The 17,046-nt window shown below is 42.7% G+C and overlaps 1 protein-coding gene across 1 annotated transcript in view; it reads right to left on the bottom strand.

The window, feature by feature from the left end:
• Positions 1-935: 935 nt before the first annotated feature.
• The window catches only part of specc1 (sperm antigen with calponin homology and coiled-coil domains 1), a 65,073-nt gene continuing 48,962 nt past the window's right edge, over positions 936-17,046 (bottom strand). The window contains exons 12-15 of the mRNA XM_070917014.1: positions 15,956-16,058; positions 5,505-5,621; positions 3,595-3,654; positions 936-1,025 (exon numbers count right to left, since the gene is read on the bottom strand). Coding sequence (XP_070773115.1) covers positions 936-1,025; positions 3,595-3,654; positions 5,505-5,621; positions 15,956-16,058 — 370 coding nt within the window. The remainder of the gene's footprint in view (positions 1,026-3,594; positions 3,655-5,504; positions 5,622-15,955; positions 16,059-17,046) is intronic.

The raw sequence follows: 17,046 nt of genomic DNA, 5'->3' as shown, positions 1-17,046 counted from the left end.
TCGTCCAAAACATAAGGGCATCTGCAAACGGAGGCTTGTCTAAATCATACCACAGAGAAAGTGCTGTGCCTCAACTCTTACATGTAGAAGTTATCCTCTCCTTCATAATTTAACATGGCATGCCAAATGTATATATTTTGCAAAGCAGCTGCAGTACCATAGTCGCTGAGAGAGTCTTGATGCAAAACGTGAGGAGACAACAGGAGGGCACAGTACGATGGTTTGATTCAGCCAGTCCTTAATGCTGTAAACAATGCAAACATAGAGATCAATCTGTTTTCATAAAAAATATTTCTACAAAACTTTTCAGCAACTCTCGTAGAGTTAAATCATTTTTAGTGTCGCATCACGGATGGCAGCAAGGGTTTGTCTCATTTCTATTTTGAAGGACACACGATTAAAAGTGGAAAATATAAAGGCTTCAGTTCAACTCAAACCTGTCAGTTCAAAATACTCTCTGCTCTGTAAAGTACAACCCTGGCTTGTTTACAACTCGCACTCAGTATGAGAAGTGATCAATTCTTTGAAACAACATTTCAGCAAACAGGGACAAAATCGACCAAAAGCTGGGTTCACTCTGGTTCCCTTGTGACTGCATGTTGTTCACTGGAAGGAGATGTCACACTGCGCACTCAGACAGGAGGTTACACATTAACCATGCATAGATAGTCTCATATATGTTGTGTTTTGGCAGAAGATTTGGCACATGTTCAGAAACAGCAATGTGTTTCCTGACTGCTGGGCTTGTAAATTTGGGCCTCAGCACTGACAGTAGCGTCCCTTTGAGAAATGAGAAAAACAGCAGCTCCATGACTGAGGAATTCTCTGCTCTGGAGAAACTGAAGCCATGTCTCTTGTGTGAGCAGTGAGCAGGGGGCTGAGGTGGCAGCGTCCTGTCTGGAAGGGTGAATGTAGTGCTGACAGGAAAGTGCCGGTCAGGTCTCAAAGTACTTGTAGATCTGAGAGACGTACTGCATGACGCTCTGCCAGTCCGGCCTGTCAGTCTTCATCAGCTCCTCAATGTCCTGTTTGGGACAGACAGAACAACGATTTAGAAGATAGGTGTAGGAGTTATGGTGTTTCAGAGTTTGTAGTCATTTTGAGCTTTACAAACAGCACCCCCATCAGGCCAATCAGACAACAGTGTGGAGCTAAAATGCAGCATCCGTCCCAGTTTTGTCAAAACTGCACCAATAGTAACTGATATTTTAGTGTCCTTAGACATTTGACTGCCTGACCGAACCAATTTACATGACATTTTTACATGACATTTATTTAGCCGCTGCTTTTATCCAAAGCGACTTACAGTAAGTGCATTTCAACCATGTGGATACAACCCAAAAATCAAGAATCATGGTACATCATAGTGGTACGTCAACGTCATCAAATATGCTGAAATATGTTTGAAGTGCCACATTTAGAAACGATAAGAGATTTTTTCATGATAACATGCTGAAGGCACATGCTGATGAAGTTATTCACCTCTGACACAAGAGTTAAATGTTTGGAGTGAGTGACGGGCTCCTGCAGGAATAATGGATGTGTTGTGCTGCTCAGTGTAAAATGATGTGGTGATTGCCCTCAAAAGTGTTCCAGAAAATGCTTAAGCTAACCGAAGAAAAACTGTAATCTACGGCATGATGAAACTCCTCTCATTCTAAGGACTCTGACCAGCTGTGTGGAGCTGCTCAGACACAGATCCCGGCTGACAGCGATGAGTCAGGCAGCGGACCAGGCTTTCACCGGCGTCACGGCAGCTCCCGTTAGCTCAGATTCACACAGACGCTTCAGTCTACAGTCACTTCCATGACGTCTCAACCTCCTAACGGGAGGATGATCAGCTACTCCCTGGGCAGTGTCTGAGGGTTGTGTTTATACAGCAGAGAAAGAAGGAGTTGAAAACAATGTAGGGAAGTCTGTCAGTAGAGACTAGAGAGAGCCAGTGGCAGACGGGTCAGTAATGGGAACATGGGAACAAGTTTGCTATGTCAGTGTACTGCACCCAATGCTGTAGCCACAAGCACGTAATGGAGAATTTATTTTGTTTGGCTTTTAGAAAGAACAAACATCCAATTACATTCATCGGTTTTATCCCGCTCCTCAAAACATGCAGCAGTCATCAGAAGTGCAGAGAGAGAGACAGGTCACATCAGTTTAACATGTCTCCGATTTAAACATTTTAAATGATTGAAAGTGCCACCAGAATGTACAACACCAATAAAAGCAGGCCTGAGGAGAAAAACTCAGTCCCACTGGCTGTAAGGCGGCGGCAGATTATTCCTCTTGGAAGTTGTGTGCGTGAAGAATTCAATTGACCTGGTCAGCATTAAACCGTTCAGGGTCCACACTCTTAGTGGCAGTGATGTGTGTTTAAATGAGACCGGAAAAAGCATGAAAGCATAAAAACAATAAAGGCTGAGTGTGTGTGTGTGTGTGTATGATGGATATGTGTTTTTATGAACTACAGCTCCTGCTCTATGACCTGTAGGCAGCGAAGTGACTGTTTTATGTTTCATATTAAGACACAGTTTTACGACATTCGCAGCCAAAATGCAATGATTTTGTTTTGTCCCATGACTTTATGACTTAAAAGGCCCTGAAAAGTTTTTTTTTTCAATCAGCTTCTTACTGTGAGAGATGAGATCCTACAAGAACACACTAGTTTCTACCAAAGTTTGAACAGCTTGGGCTATAGCACATGAAAGATTTCTGAATTTGTGTGTCTGTGCTTTTCTCAATGTTTTGAAGCGGGCGGGGCTCAGTTGGAAAAACAACCTCACAGAGCTGCTAGCGGATCTGTCCGGATTAAACAAACGAGATACAACACGTTAATTAGAGAGCTTTAGAGGTGCTGGTAGACGGATTTCTTTTTAACCTTTGGAAGGAGTCAAGGTAGCCGTTACCCCTGCTCCCAGTCTTTATGCTAAGCTAAGCTAACAGTCTCCAGGCTCTAGCTCTATGTTAACAGATAGATATGAGAGCAGCATCCATCTCTCATCTAACTCTCAGCAAGAATTCAGCTAAGCGCCAAAATGCTGAACTCTTCCTTTAAGAGATGGACAGTTCACTCCAGATTTGCTACCATAAGCACACTTTGCTGCTTCACTGGAAGTAAATGTAAGTAATTGGAGCTCTTTGAGTGTTTACTTCATGGCAAAACACGGAAGGATTTTCTCACAAAACGCTCGCAAAGACTAAATATTTCAGTGGAGCAGCTGGTTATTACTCACCCATTTCACAAACCAGCTAAGCTAATCAAGATCAAATTGTATCTGAATTATGTATTAGGTTTGTTTTTCCCTGATGCAAAGTGCACAGTGCTGGCACACTGGCTCGAGGCCATCCAGCAATAAAGGGCTCGGTAACTGATATGAAGGAGTTAAGCTCAAGACTGTCAGGAGGAAAAATGGTCCGATGAAATGGTTGTGGGGCACCGTCGTTCTGAAGCTTCACATCCTGAAAGTTTGGCAAATCAAAGTGCACTGTTTCCAATTTGTCTAATCAAAGGGTCCCTCTGTGTTATCTTAGTGTCTGTGTGTGTGTGTGTGTGTGTGTGTGTGTGTGTGTGTGTGTGTGTGTGGCAGCTCAACTCACCAGGGAGGGTTTAATACCAATGCTCTCGGCGGCCTGGAAAGCCAGGGTCAGATTCCGGACCTGAAGGAAAACAAACCATTGGGTGTTGAGACCCTGTTATACTCCCTGCACCCTGTCAACCCTGCAGCACCACACATGGAGGTCCAAATAGCAACAATAAGCCCACATATACATTTATAAACCCCTACAAACACCCAAGAGACAGTCTTAAACAGGTGTAAGCCTTAGCTTGTTTGTGTGAGCATTTCAGTGTATTATGTTTATCTAAGTGTTTATAAGTGTGAAGCTACGCTGGACAAAATCTCTAATATAAACTGAATACAAGCCGTCCTCGTAAGTGAGCCCTGTTGATAGAAACTTGAACTCACCCACATAATGTCTTGGGCTTCTTGCTCTCTCTCTCTCTCAACCTCAAGTAAAACCTTTTCTGCCTTTTGAATTGAGAGTGGAGGTCCTTGAGTCGCTAATCGTGACTCTCATAAGCACTGCAACCATATCTGCCTGGCGACGAATGAATAAATCATGAATTCTTAATAATAAGTTCTGCAGCTGTAGACAGCTACTTAAAAGAGCAAATTTCCCCACTTTCACCTAAAATGTAAGTCCACCTATAACCTTGTTTTCTTAAAAACATCTATGACAAAGGGCGAAGGAGGGCGGTAATGGGATTATTGGAAGGACAGATTATACTGGGAAGAGGTTGGGTGTTTAGGCCTCGGGGAAAGTCACTCAGCAAGAGTTATTAAAGCCAACACACGTCTATTGAATTATTCAGAGAGATGGGCCTCGCAATGTCTCTGTCAATGTTACACGACCGCGCACACACGCCTACACGACTAATTTGTCACGTAGGACGTGTCAGGCCTGGTCAGAGGTGTTTGTCTATTGTTTTAGTGTTGCAGCAGGCTGAAAGACCCGCAGTCCCCAGAGAGGAACCATATTGTTTGCAGAGCTACTGTATATACCACCTGCATGTCCACATTACAGAGCTGTCAACACCAAGCTATACAGTCACTGCTGGTCCACGCTCAGGATCACAGGATACAGTATGACTACACAAAAGCTATATTCAGAATTCCTCATAATTCATAAATCTTTTCAGCTGTGTGGACATTTTGGCAGACCTATAAAATGTATACAACTTCATATAAAGGAAGCCTGTAATGTGCAGTGGAAAAAATGACTCCTGGCAAAATGGCTTCAAAGCATTACAGAGATTTTATTTTCCTCTTGGCAAACGTGCATCTTTCAGACCTACACGGCATGAGCAGACCATTTCACAGTTTACAGGTTCACATTTTCCACAAACAACTTATTGTAGCTTTATGTGCGGTGTTTTCAGGAGACACAATTCTGCAAGTCTATGTCGGGGAGTGGACATGCAGTTTGTTTGCTCTACTCACAAATCAGAGAGGACATTGAGTGCAATGAGTGCAATGAGTTAACAGCTTTACTTTCTTTAAGGCAAACTGAGCTCTGCCAAGCCGCTGAGAAGGATTCACCTCACTAAATGAATGCACCTCTTTTCTCAGCAAACCAGTCAGAAAGTGCTGTAGTAGATGTATCATCTACACTCTGCACTGTACTGGTACCATCTGACCACATATGGATGTATAAGTATGTGTGGGTCACGGCCCAGTGATGACTGAATCCAAGTATGCAAGTGAGCCGCCATTTGGATACGGGAGGGTTGGAGATAATGTGGAAGGAATAAATATAAGGGTATGAGGACAGAGTCTGTGCGCATGACACGTGTTGTACGAGCGTGTCTCTTCTAAAAATACACTGATTTCCGATCAGTTTAGTGTGCTTAGGTTGCACTTATTACCTGCACTGACCTACCTGTTAAGATTGAGACTGTGAGATTAGCACAGTGTGAGTGTGTGTGCGGTCTTCCTGCAGTGCTTTACCTTATCTTGACTAATGAGTTCCTGGTAAGGGATGTGGGCCGGCAGATATGTGTGAAGGAGGGCACAGAAAGCCAGGCCGTCACTCCAGCTGCTGCTGAAGTTGGTCACATCAATATTCTGTAGACAGAGAAAAGGAGAGGAGGCAATGAAAAAAAACAAAGATGTCACAAATGAGCCAAAGTCACACAATGATAATGAGCTTAAATGACATAAAGTGCCCATAATGTGGGTGGGAGAGCTAATAGCCTCTTGACAACAGGAACAGGCCATGAAAAAAAAACAGCCATTAAGTAAAAATTAAAATGTAATGTTTCTATTGGATTTTTAGAGTCCATTAATGCCTGGTTGTGTTTCCTTTGGAAGATGTGAGGAGGATCGTCTTCTTAGATCCCATCTAAGCCTCTGGTGCTCCCTCTGATCTCTCCTCTGGGTGAGGAACATGCATAGCAGCACGTCCAGTCTGTTGTGTTTGTGTGTGTGTATGTGTGTGTGTGTGTGTGTGTGTGTGTGTGTGTGTGTGTGTGTGTGTGTGTGTGTGTGTGTGTGTGTGTGTGTGTGTGTGTGTGTGAGATTCACAGAGCATCGTCAGCCCATACACCCTATACAGCGTATTCAAGGTCTGATAAGTGTAGAGTTAGGAGGAAAGACTTCCTCCGGGCCATTGTTTGGCTCCCCCGTTGGATAGAGTTATGTCCGGTGTCTCCCTCTGTTATCCCCCTCGTGAGCTTTAGGAATAAGGCTCACAGCCAGGGAGGCTCTCCTGAGTCATGGGTGTGTGTCTGTGAGGTGTCATAGGCCTCCATACGCCTCCCATTCACACACTGAAGCTGGGAAAGTTACAGTACTCCGTCCTCTGTTGTTCTCTATGCCATTTTTCGAGTTAAGGCAGACATTGAGGCGGAAAACCCTGAATAACTCGACACTGATCCAGGTCCATCGAGCACAGGTGGAAATAATGGTAAAAAGCCCTAAAAGCAGACATGCATTTATTTTCTTCAATACAGCAGTGTACCACTGCCACCATGACACAGAAATATTCGTTATAACAAGAAACTGAGCATTTTTTCAAGATCATTTTCACGCTCTAACAAGATATTTTTCATATTATAATGACATATTTTCTTGTTATTACTACATACCTAATTATTCTGTTTTTACAAGAAATGTTTGTCGTCATAACAACATACCACTTTATCTTGTTAACACAGACCCTTCTTGACGTATCTTGTTAAAACAAACTTTTCTCGTTATAACATGACAGGTTGGCATGTTGATAAAAAGAGAAAGAGATCCATCAGTGCCTGAAGAGACACCGTAGCCTATGGAGCAATCATATAACATGATGATAGTAAACACATAACTTGGTGATCTAAACATGTAGCAGGGTGTTTTTATGCAGAATGCAGAGTCCCACCCTCTGTCTATTAGCCCTGACCATATACTGTACCTCATTGACTGTATGCCTATGTTTCAATGTATGTAGCAAACATAATAACCTCAAATATTCAGAGGCGAGTACGTATCCACCCTCACCCCTCCACCCCCGCCCAGACCAGAGCTTGGGTTGTTCCATTTCCACACGTATAGTTTTACATATAGTTTTGAATCTGGAAAACAAACCCTGTACTGCAAAAAGTAAGAAAGGTAAATCTGCAGCTTGTTTAAAAGGGAATAGCATTAAATATCTTTGGGTACATCTGTGTGTCTGTACACACAGCATTAGCTATAGTCAGATGCTAAAGATTAGACATGCAGCCATGTGTTTGTTTACTGTTGCTCTAAGCCTGTGGTCTTTAATCCAGGCCCTGAAGACCAGAGCCCTGCTGATGTTCATTCTATAAATCTCACCAGTGACTGATCCATACATGTGACGCCAGGTGAATGTAATTAACTACCTGATAGGGCAGAAAAACGGCAGAACTCCGGGTCATGAGGACAACAATTAAAAATCACAGCTCTAAGTCACTGCAGTAATGAATATCCCACTGACGTAACCTGGCGGTTGCTATGGTCGTTACTGGTCACTGGTGGGAAAATGTGCCTTTAGCTAAATGTGCCTCCTCGCTAATTTCTATCTACTTTTTAGCCATGTAGCGACGTGGCTCTATGGATGTCGGTTGGTCGGTCTGTCCACCATTTTGGTCCAGACCGAAATACGTCAACAAATATTTAATGGATTGCCATGAAAGTTTGTACATACATTCATGGTCGTCATTGGATGAAAGTTAAATGTTGTTGGATGGATTGCCGTACATCAACTTTCCCACAGGATGACCTGTAAAAACCATCCAGTAATAACTTCAACTGTTTAATAACAATCCCCATCTAGTGCCAGCAGCAGGTCAGAATTTCTATTTGTCCCATACTTTCCATACTCCCATCATCCTCCACTGTCCTCAACATTTAGTGCTAATTAGAAAATGTTAGCATGCTAACATGGTAAACAAAGCTGGTGAACATGGTAAACATTAAACCTGCTAATCATCAGCATGTTAGTATTGTCTTGGCTGTAGACTAGTTGTAAAATGTTATTAAATGTTGTGTTTTGTTATATGAAGTAATGTTTTGTTAATATTAACATACAGTATTATAATATTTAATTATGTCACCGTTAATCGTCTCCCTAAATCTGACATTGGTAGAGTTTGAATATCCTTTACAGCCTGCCAGTGAGCATCTATGTACCATAAATCTTCATAAATTTGGTAAAATACAAAATAAAATGAGTTAGAAAAGTGTAGCCAATTATTGTTGTCCAAACTGAGTCAGCAAGGAAATCCAGGGAGCATTTGTGGTCACAATGGGATCTGAAGGAGCAGCTGCTTCATCTGAATGGACCTAAACAGGATGCGTAGTCCTGGGCTCAGGCTTTGTTCACGTTCACCGTTTGTCATCTGTCATGAAATACAATCTGTGTGTGGTCAAGAATCGCCTCAGTCACATTATCTTAATTATCTTCATGAGGGAAACAATCACCAGGAGAATAAACATATTTTCAAAAACATCATTATATCCTTTAACAAGCACTTTGATACATCTCAGTATGTATTATGAATAAACAGCAATGTTTTACATCACCCCCGAGAGTGAGCTCTATTCTGCAGAAAACATTTAGGTAATCTACAGTTTAAAAGAGGCTGAACGTGTCTTTGGATGCACGGTTCTCCTCTCCATCAGTCACTGCTTGTCTATTATGTCTGGAGGGCAGACCTGTGCAGTCATGTCAGCCCACATTCCTCTCATAGCTTCCCCCTTCTCTCTCCTAGCGGGCCCAGCAGCAGCACTATTAGCACTGTGTGCATGTGTGTGTGTGTGTGTGTGTGTGATACATGACTGACTGACACACACACACACACACACACACACACACACATAGAGCGAGTGATCGGGGGTCAGTCAGACCCCCCCCCCCTCCTCCCGAGACTCCGAGACAAAGATAGGCAATAACAAATGAGTTGATAAGTTGCAGAGGGCAGTTTGTGTACGTGTGTGAGAGTGTGTGTCTGGGTGTCGGGGTGGAGGAGAAAACATGTCCTAATACAGGCCAGGGCAGGTAGGTATGTTCGAGTTCAGGGTGGGAGTGGGAGAGGAAAGGGATTGGTGGGGGGGGGGGTCGTTCATTCAGGGTAGAAAGAAAGGGAGAGGCATGAATGCTAAAACAGCAGCGGACAACAACAGCTCTCTGGGAGCCGGCTCAGAAAAGCAAACACAGCATCAAGCGACAGGAAGCGTCTCGCTCGGCACAAAAGGCAGAGCCGTCGCTTTTTAGGGCTCAGAGAAAGAGAGTATGAGAGAGGAGCAGGGGCCGGTACAGAGAGAGGACTGGACAGAGAGAGAAAAAAAAAGAGAGAGAGAACGTCAAGTTGATGTGAGTATATTTGCGTTGGTCTGCCTCCAAGTGGGAAGCAAATAAGATCTATGATAACATCAATAGTTAAATTACGGCTGAAAATGATGCCTGGAAGTTTTCATAAGGCACCAAAACATGTCACACATGCTGCTCTTATGAAGAATGGCCCAACGCTGCAGCACTCAGCCTTTCAATGGTGCACACTTTAAAAATAGCTGATTTGATATATTTTGCAACTAATGATTATTTCTTACTATCAAAATATACAAATATATAAAAGGGAGAAAAGCAGCAAATCCTCATCCTCATTTGTCCTAGATAAAAATGACCAAGGATTCATCAATTATCAAAATCGTTGATATTTATTTTTCTGTCAATCAATGATCTGCAGAGGACATTAAAGGCCAAGGACATGTGCCATCCAGCCTGGATAACATATCCTCTCTGCTGTAAACCATTTAGAAACTGAATAAACAGATGAGCTGGACATGAGCCAGGCACTAAACATCACACACACAGTTAAACACCGTGTGCAGCGATAGAAAATGAGTGTGTGCTCTCTGCTGCCACGTGTGAATGCTACTGGACTGCTGTCACATCCAGTAACATGGAGTGCTTCATGCTTCCATGACACTTGACACCCAGGTTAACATTACTGCAATATTGAGCTATTACTCACAGACAAAGGAGGCAGCGAGCTGTGATTGTCACACACACACACACACACACACACACACACACACACACACACACACACACACACACACACGGTTTGTTAAAAAGCCATCAGTCTCACGGGTGAAAGCAGGAGACATCAAGCCTGAGAGAGTCGTCTGACTGATGAGCTCGTCTCAGTATATTTCCTCTCTACTTCACCTCGGCTGAATGAGTGGGGCAACAAGAAGACAAACAGCCAATAATGATGCGAGAAAGAAACAAAAACAAAAATGTAAGAAAGAGAGCAAAGGGGGAGAAGACAAAAATGAGAAAAGAACATTTGAAATGGAGGGACAAGGAGAGAGAGCCAGGGAGGGGAGGGAGGGGGAGAACACCCTAATGTATCTTGCAATGAATCATAGTCATAAGCAAAGACAGGCTGAAAGCCCAGGCAGGCAGGGCCGTGGAGATAAAGACAGCAACATGGAAGGTCACAGAGCTGGTGGAGCTGGGGGTGGGGGGGCTGCTCTGCATAGATTCAGCCTGTGTCTACATACCATTTAATGGACCTGTTCTGCACACAGGACAGGATAAAGAGGGGAGGGCGACGGGTCAAAGAGGGCACGCGAACAAAACTGCTTTAAACTGTACTGATGATTTATGATAGATCTAACTTTGATTGAAAATGTTCACCTATCTAATAATAACATAAGAGATAGCCTGTATTAATATTAAGATGATATAAATGGATCTAGATTAGCATCTCAGCACTTACTGTTAATCTGACATTATTGGAACTCACAGTAATGGCTACTCCTCAATGTCTGACCTTCATTCCACGCTCACCTGGGGTTCCATTCCTGTCTCTTCAATGGCTTTGTGTGTGTGTGTGTGTGTGTGTGTGTGTGTGTGTGTGTGTGTGTGTGTGTGTGTGTGTGTGTGTGTGTGTGTGTGTGTGTGTGTGTGTGTGTGCGTGTGTGAGAGTTTCCCAGACGAGGCCGGATGAGCTGTGCTCTGTCAGGCCCAGCTGAGCCTAATGTTCAGAGCCTTTGCTCATTGTTCCCGTCTTGAACAAACAGCGCATTTATTTTTGTTTGGCTTCTATGGTTAATTGAGGAAAAAAAAAGTTTAAAAAGTGTCCGGAGCTGTCCTAAATTAAGACATCAAAGCGCCTGATAAAATACAGTGAGAGGTCAGAGTGTTTTCCAACAGAGAAGACGTACAAGAAAGCCTTTGCTTATTGACTAAAATGGAATGGAACCACAACAAGTAGCCTTTTTGCTCCTGAATACAAGACGACAGCTGTGTGGCAATTAAGCTGGAAAGATTCACGGTAATTTCACAAAAAGATTTTGCTTTTGAAAACTTCAAAATTAGATATGAAAATGGTCCAGCTGGCTTGTGGTCTGTTTGCTGTCCAACCACAATGCCCATTCAAACAATGTAAATACTTTGAGATGGAGAGCAGGAATAAGTTAGGCACACAAACACAAAACATCCAGTTTCAGGCTGAGTGTGGCCGTACAACGACATCAGCTCTTACAAACTGCCTTGAAAACCAGAGTAACAGAAGTTGTATAAAAGCGGTCTTGTGTTTCAAGTCTGTGTCCAGTCCAGCACTGACGTGCACAGGATCCCGTGTGAATACCAATTTCCTGTGAGAGGCCCCTTCTGTCTCTCCCTCAGGGCAGAGTCAATCAGACACAGCTTAAGGTCTTCACCGATCGATCTGTGCTTCCCAGAATCTGACATTTGAGTTTAACACAGGTCAGGTATTTAACTGCTCTAAGGACCTCTGCGTTACTCGGGCATGGAGCCAGCTGGTGGGTCAACACAACCTTTCACACACCACATTCTCCCTCAGGGGTTGAAGGGCTCCTCTCCATAGTGATAGCATGGCCATCCTACTCTTATGTGTGTGTTTGTGTATTTACATGCATGTCATTTGCCACGTTTTCCCTTTTCTTTCACCAACGGTGTTAGCTGTCACAGTTTGTCCAGATCCACAGGGCTGACACATGTTCACACCCATTACATAGACACACCCACATACACTTGCATCTCGACTGGACGCGTGATTTAAGGCACGTAGGTCATGGTTACTGCTTTCATCATGTTTTTTTTTGTCACCTACTGTATATGCATTAAAAGAGCAGAAAAGCGCACGTGACCCTGATATGAAACAATAACTTAGGTCATTTCAGTATTTTTAGTGCATCACCCGCTGTGACACACTGGTCTAATTTCATCTTCTCTGTGTGATAATTAGCACTGATCTCTCTCAGCCCTTTATTGATCATAGTAAACGGGCAAAGTGTGACATCAGGCTTTGTGTCCATCTACAATCACACAGATTGAGTGTGCCCTCGGCAGTTATTTGCACCTAAACATCAAATCATCTCCCGGCATGCTAACAATAGCTCCCGTTTTCTGTTTCACTTTAATTAGACTGCTGTTTGACCGACAATAGGACCGTAATAACAACTGGCACGGGGCTGACCCTCCAATCGGCTTTGTCCCCGTCTCACACAGAAGCTTTTCTGGCTCTGCGCTGGCAGATGAGCATGATATAAGAGCTTGTTTCCTGACTCCACTGCTTGGAAACAGAGACAGGATGGAAAGTGAACGGCGATGGTCAGAGCTGCCTCTTCAAAGTGACCATTAATTATGTAGCCTGAAGAGGCCAAGCATGAATTACAACAGGGTGACTCTATACTAAAGAGCCAATTAGTGTTGAGTTATTACCTGTTTGACCTTAGTCTGCAGCAGAGAAGAGAGGAACCGCAAAGTGCATGTGGAAGTATTGATGAAACTAAACCTCACTAACCTTTATCAAAGCAGAACACGAGCATGACAGAGAGAAAGAAAGACTGGGCCGGGAACCTGGATGTGGTTGTACTTCGGGCGATTGTCGTAGCCTCTGTGCCTTTGCTGTCCTGGAGGTACGAACTGTGCGACAGATCAGTCAGTCTCTGGACATTAGGCCTGTAATTAGTGGCCTCCATGTGGATGGAGGCCTCATAACACTGTTACAGTCTGACCTTTCACCAGACACATGAAGCTTAACGCGTCTTCTGACAGTAACCTTTTCTTTACCTCAGCTCGCCATGACACTCAAGCAGGAGCCTGTGGTGACATATGTTTTGGTGCAGAGTGTCGTGGGAATTTCAGGAAAAACACAGAGCACTCAACTCCACTTCCTGTAACTGATGCACAAACACTATACGTCACACAGATAACAAAAAAACCCTGTGGAAGGTAGCGGAATTCACCAGCTCAAAGGGCAGCCATTCTCGTATATATCTGTTGAGAAAGTTAAGTTAAACGCTAAACATGCAAAACATTGTTTTATTCCCTTCATATATGAGCAGTTCTTTGGAAAGAGACATTCATTAAATATGCAAATAGATAGATATGCATAATGATCAGATGCCCTTGAGGTAATACATTACAGGGAAGTCAAACTTGTTCTAAAAATACACATTTTTAAGGTTAACTGCCTAATAGTCTGTAAATGAATCCAATTACAGGTTGGGCACATGGTGCACATGGAGAAAATGCACAAACACAAAGGCTTCGCAGCTCGAATCAGGAACAGTTACTCCAGGAGGGGACTGATTATGCCACAGACCGAAACACTCCTAGTAGCCAAATCTTCTTACTGCATTCCTGATACAAATAATCACACTGTGTTGCTAAGCCCTTTGTGTGAAGGGATCATAGGTTCCTTAGTTAAATGAGAATGAGGCTCCTTTAAGGGTTTCATGTTGCTAGACCCAACTGTCCTGAACTGAACTGAGATCTGCACTTCCATTTGGGTTACTATTTAACCAGAGTCCATTTAAATCCAAGCAGTGGTGGAACGTCACCAAGCACATTTACTAAAGTACTAAGTCATGCTGAGCTACTTGTACTTGAGTATTTTCATCTGATGCTACTTTATACTTCTACTCCACAACATTTCACATTCCTCCACCTTAACCAGCTGCAACCTTAAAATGCTGCTTACACAAAGAATCAATAATAACATTGATTAATCGATCAACAGAAAATGAATTGTCAATCATTTTGATAATCCAGTAACCATTTAACTCGTTCAGCAAGCAAAAATACCAAACCTTCTCTGGTCGCGACTTTTTGTCATAGTAAACTGAATACTATTAGTTACATAATAAATTAATAATTATTAGTTGTGGCTCTTTAATAATATAACACTATGTGCAGATTGTATTTTGTACATTTAGTAAAAGTACAATTCAGGGTGCAGGACTATTACTTGTGACGGATTGTTTCTACACTGTGGTATTACTACTTTTACTGAAGTAAAGGATCTGAGTGTTGCGTCTGAACTGAAGCCTTTAGCTGGTGCTCTTGCTCAGGGCAGCTTACAGCAGGGAGGGGTGTTGGGTCTTCCTATGAGGCTAAACTGCCTGAAGACATCAGACGGCTTGACTTTGTTTAGCCTTTTAATCCCTTTTAAACACTTGTTTTCATAAGCTTGAATTTGTGTACTGGAAATATTTGCCCTGCACTAGTTTTTGTTTTGAATGAGTTGCCTTACTTTACAGATAAACTGTGAAGTTTTATCAAAGCCTCTACTAATCTAATTATGTTTCTTGTTAGCAAATGTCTCAGTTTTCATTTGTCAGTTTCCTCCGTAGTACTTTGAATTGAAAACTGCTTAAATAAAACAGTTTTTCCATAATCACCCGGCTGGTGGTGGATATTGGTACTAACAAGTGGCCTTCCATTACAAGCCAGTGTCTTTAAGCACGCTGCTGCTGCCCAAAGATCCATATCAAACAAAGGAGTGTGAATCCAAACAATCTGAGCCGTGGCAGTCTGTGAAGACTGTATTCAGGTCCAGCATCTTATCAGACAGATCATCACACTGTCTGTTGGTCAGCAGCAGTTTTATCTCATCGGTTCACATATTTCCATCACAGAGGATCTGCTGTGTGTTTTACCAGCACACACAGTGTGTGACCAAACACCCAACTTCAGATGAAGGGAGGGCGACTCAAAGTACACTAAGCAGCATTGCACCTGAGAAATAAGACCTATTGATCTGATAACTCACCCAGTTATTCAGACCATTTATCACCGGGAAAGCGGGGTCTAATTTTAGCAGTTATCATCACCCATGCTTTTTCATACTTGGTCAAGCCAGAGCTACATATGATTAGACTGACCCTAAACACAAACAGAGCCATTTTGTTTATAACTATCATCAATCTTCCATTAAACTGCTGAGAGGGCTGAAATGACTCCTCTTCCCCTAAACCAGAGTTTGCAGGCTGGGACCAGTCTGCCTGGTGGTAAGGGTTTTAGCATTAACTAGCTGGCATGCTGGCACATAAACATGATGATTACATGGGCAAATCTCTAATCCCACTGGTCTTAATGGGCTCCTTAAACTGGGTATTAGGGGAGCAGCTAAGCCAGGTGATTGTCAGCACTTGGCTCCATGGACACAGGGAACACAGATGGGGACACAACACAATAACAATGCATAAACAAATGGACATGCATAAAAGCAAGGAGGGCTGTATAAATACACACATGTATAAATCCAGTGTGTCTGTTTAACATTGTTTCCATTACCCCTGTGCCACAGTGACTTCATATCTCCAGTGAGATGACAGGTGGGTGAATGGTGTGTCTGCAAACACAGTAATGTGCCACTACAGTCTAACACCTCAGTGATGGCTGAAAAAATGAATTAACTATCGAACCTGAGGGCATAGACAGACCAATGCTGCATCCATGCAATATAAAGGGGGTGGGGGTGGTAGCTGTCATCTCACTTTTAAATGAAAACCTGTCTGAAAAGAGTGTGAGACTAAAATAAAAGTGTCAGACACAGATGCAGAGAAGAGCAGGGTGTGAAAGTGAATGGAGCCCGCCTTGTATTTGAGAGAGGTCTCTGGCCTGTGATCCCTACCGGATAGCCTTCTGTTTTCTTCTGGCACCACTTCAGAAGAGCGTTTCTCTTAGATCCTCCATACTCCCGCGCCAGTGCGGCCAAGGGGTCCTTTCTTTCCACACTGTCACCAGGGAAACACGAACCGTAATCACACACACACAGAAAGAGAGGGACATAGCGTTTGATTACCCCACAAAACTGTTATTATTATTATCCACACACAATTACAATGCACGTAGACATGAAGTAACCTTCATACATACTACAATTTTTGAAGTTCTGTTAGTCTCACAGTGTCAGATTGTGTTCAATTAAGTAAGCATCCAGACAAAAATCCTTTGTAGGAAATAATTTCACCATGCCCTGAAACTAGATCATAAGAGGCCCTGATGTCAAAACACATGATTCTTTACAGATTTCTCATTGGGTTGCTTCAGGGACCTACAATTTTACAGCTACTATTTTGTAAATATTGTTTTTTTTTTTTTTATACCAGTATAGTTAAAAGGATATCCATCCTGTTTAGACTCCAGAGGGAAAACAGCTGAAAGCCACCATACAATGCAACCAATGTGTGAGGCTACCTAGTGACGCATCATAAATATGGTGCATCAAATTCTGATAATGAGACCATGAAGTAAACAAATTAATGCTCAAATATTTCATACAAGATCCCAGAAACATACTTGTACTACATATATTAACTATAGAGCTTAAAATCTCATACAGTAAACAGAGAGGCATGATGACAAAAAGAGAAATGCCACCGGGATGACACTGTATAACGGCCATGTACCGTGATGGAGAAAATGAAAATACATTCTTGTATTAAAGAACGAAAATAATCCATTCCTACATTGTTTTCCATCACCAAAGGGAACTCCATTGTTTGATCTTGTGTTATCATTACAAGATCGAAGCTTCTCTGCAGTTCAGTATATTTGTGTTAGAGTTCAGAGTTCGCTCAAGATTACTCTGGAGTGAAGCCAACTATCTACAGCTCAGTGTTCAGTCGGATATAAAGCTTTAGCACAGTCTTTTTTTTTGGCCTCTCTCCAAATTTGGTTCTACCTCTAGTATATTGACTGCACGATTATTAAAAAAGATAG

This window comes from Enoplosus armatus, chromosome 13, assembly GCF_043641665.1.
Source record: "Enoplosus armatus isolate fEnoArm2 chromosome 13, fEnoArm2.hap1, whole genome shotgun sequence".
Taxonomy (NCBI): domain Eukaryota; kingdom Metazoa; phylum Chordata; class Actinopteri; order Centrarchiformes; family Enoplosidae; genus Enoplosus; species Enoplosus armatus.
The sequence above is the reverse complement of the archived record's forward strand: the minus strand, read 5'-3'. Positions and strand labels throughout refer to the sequence as shown.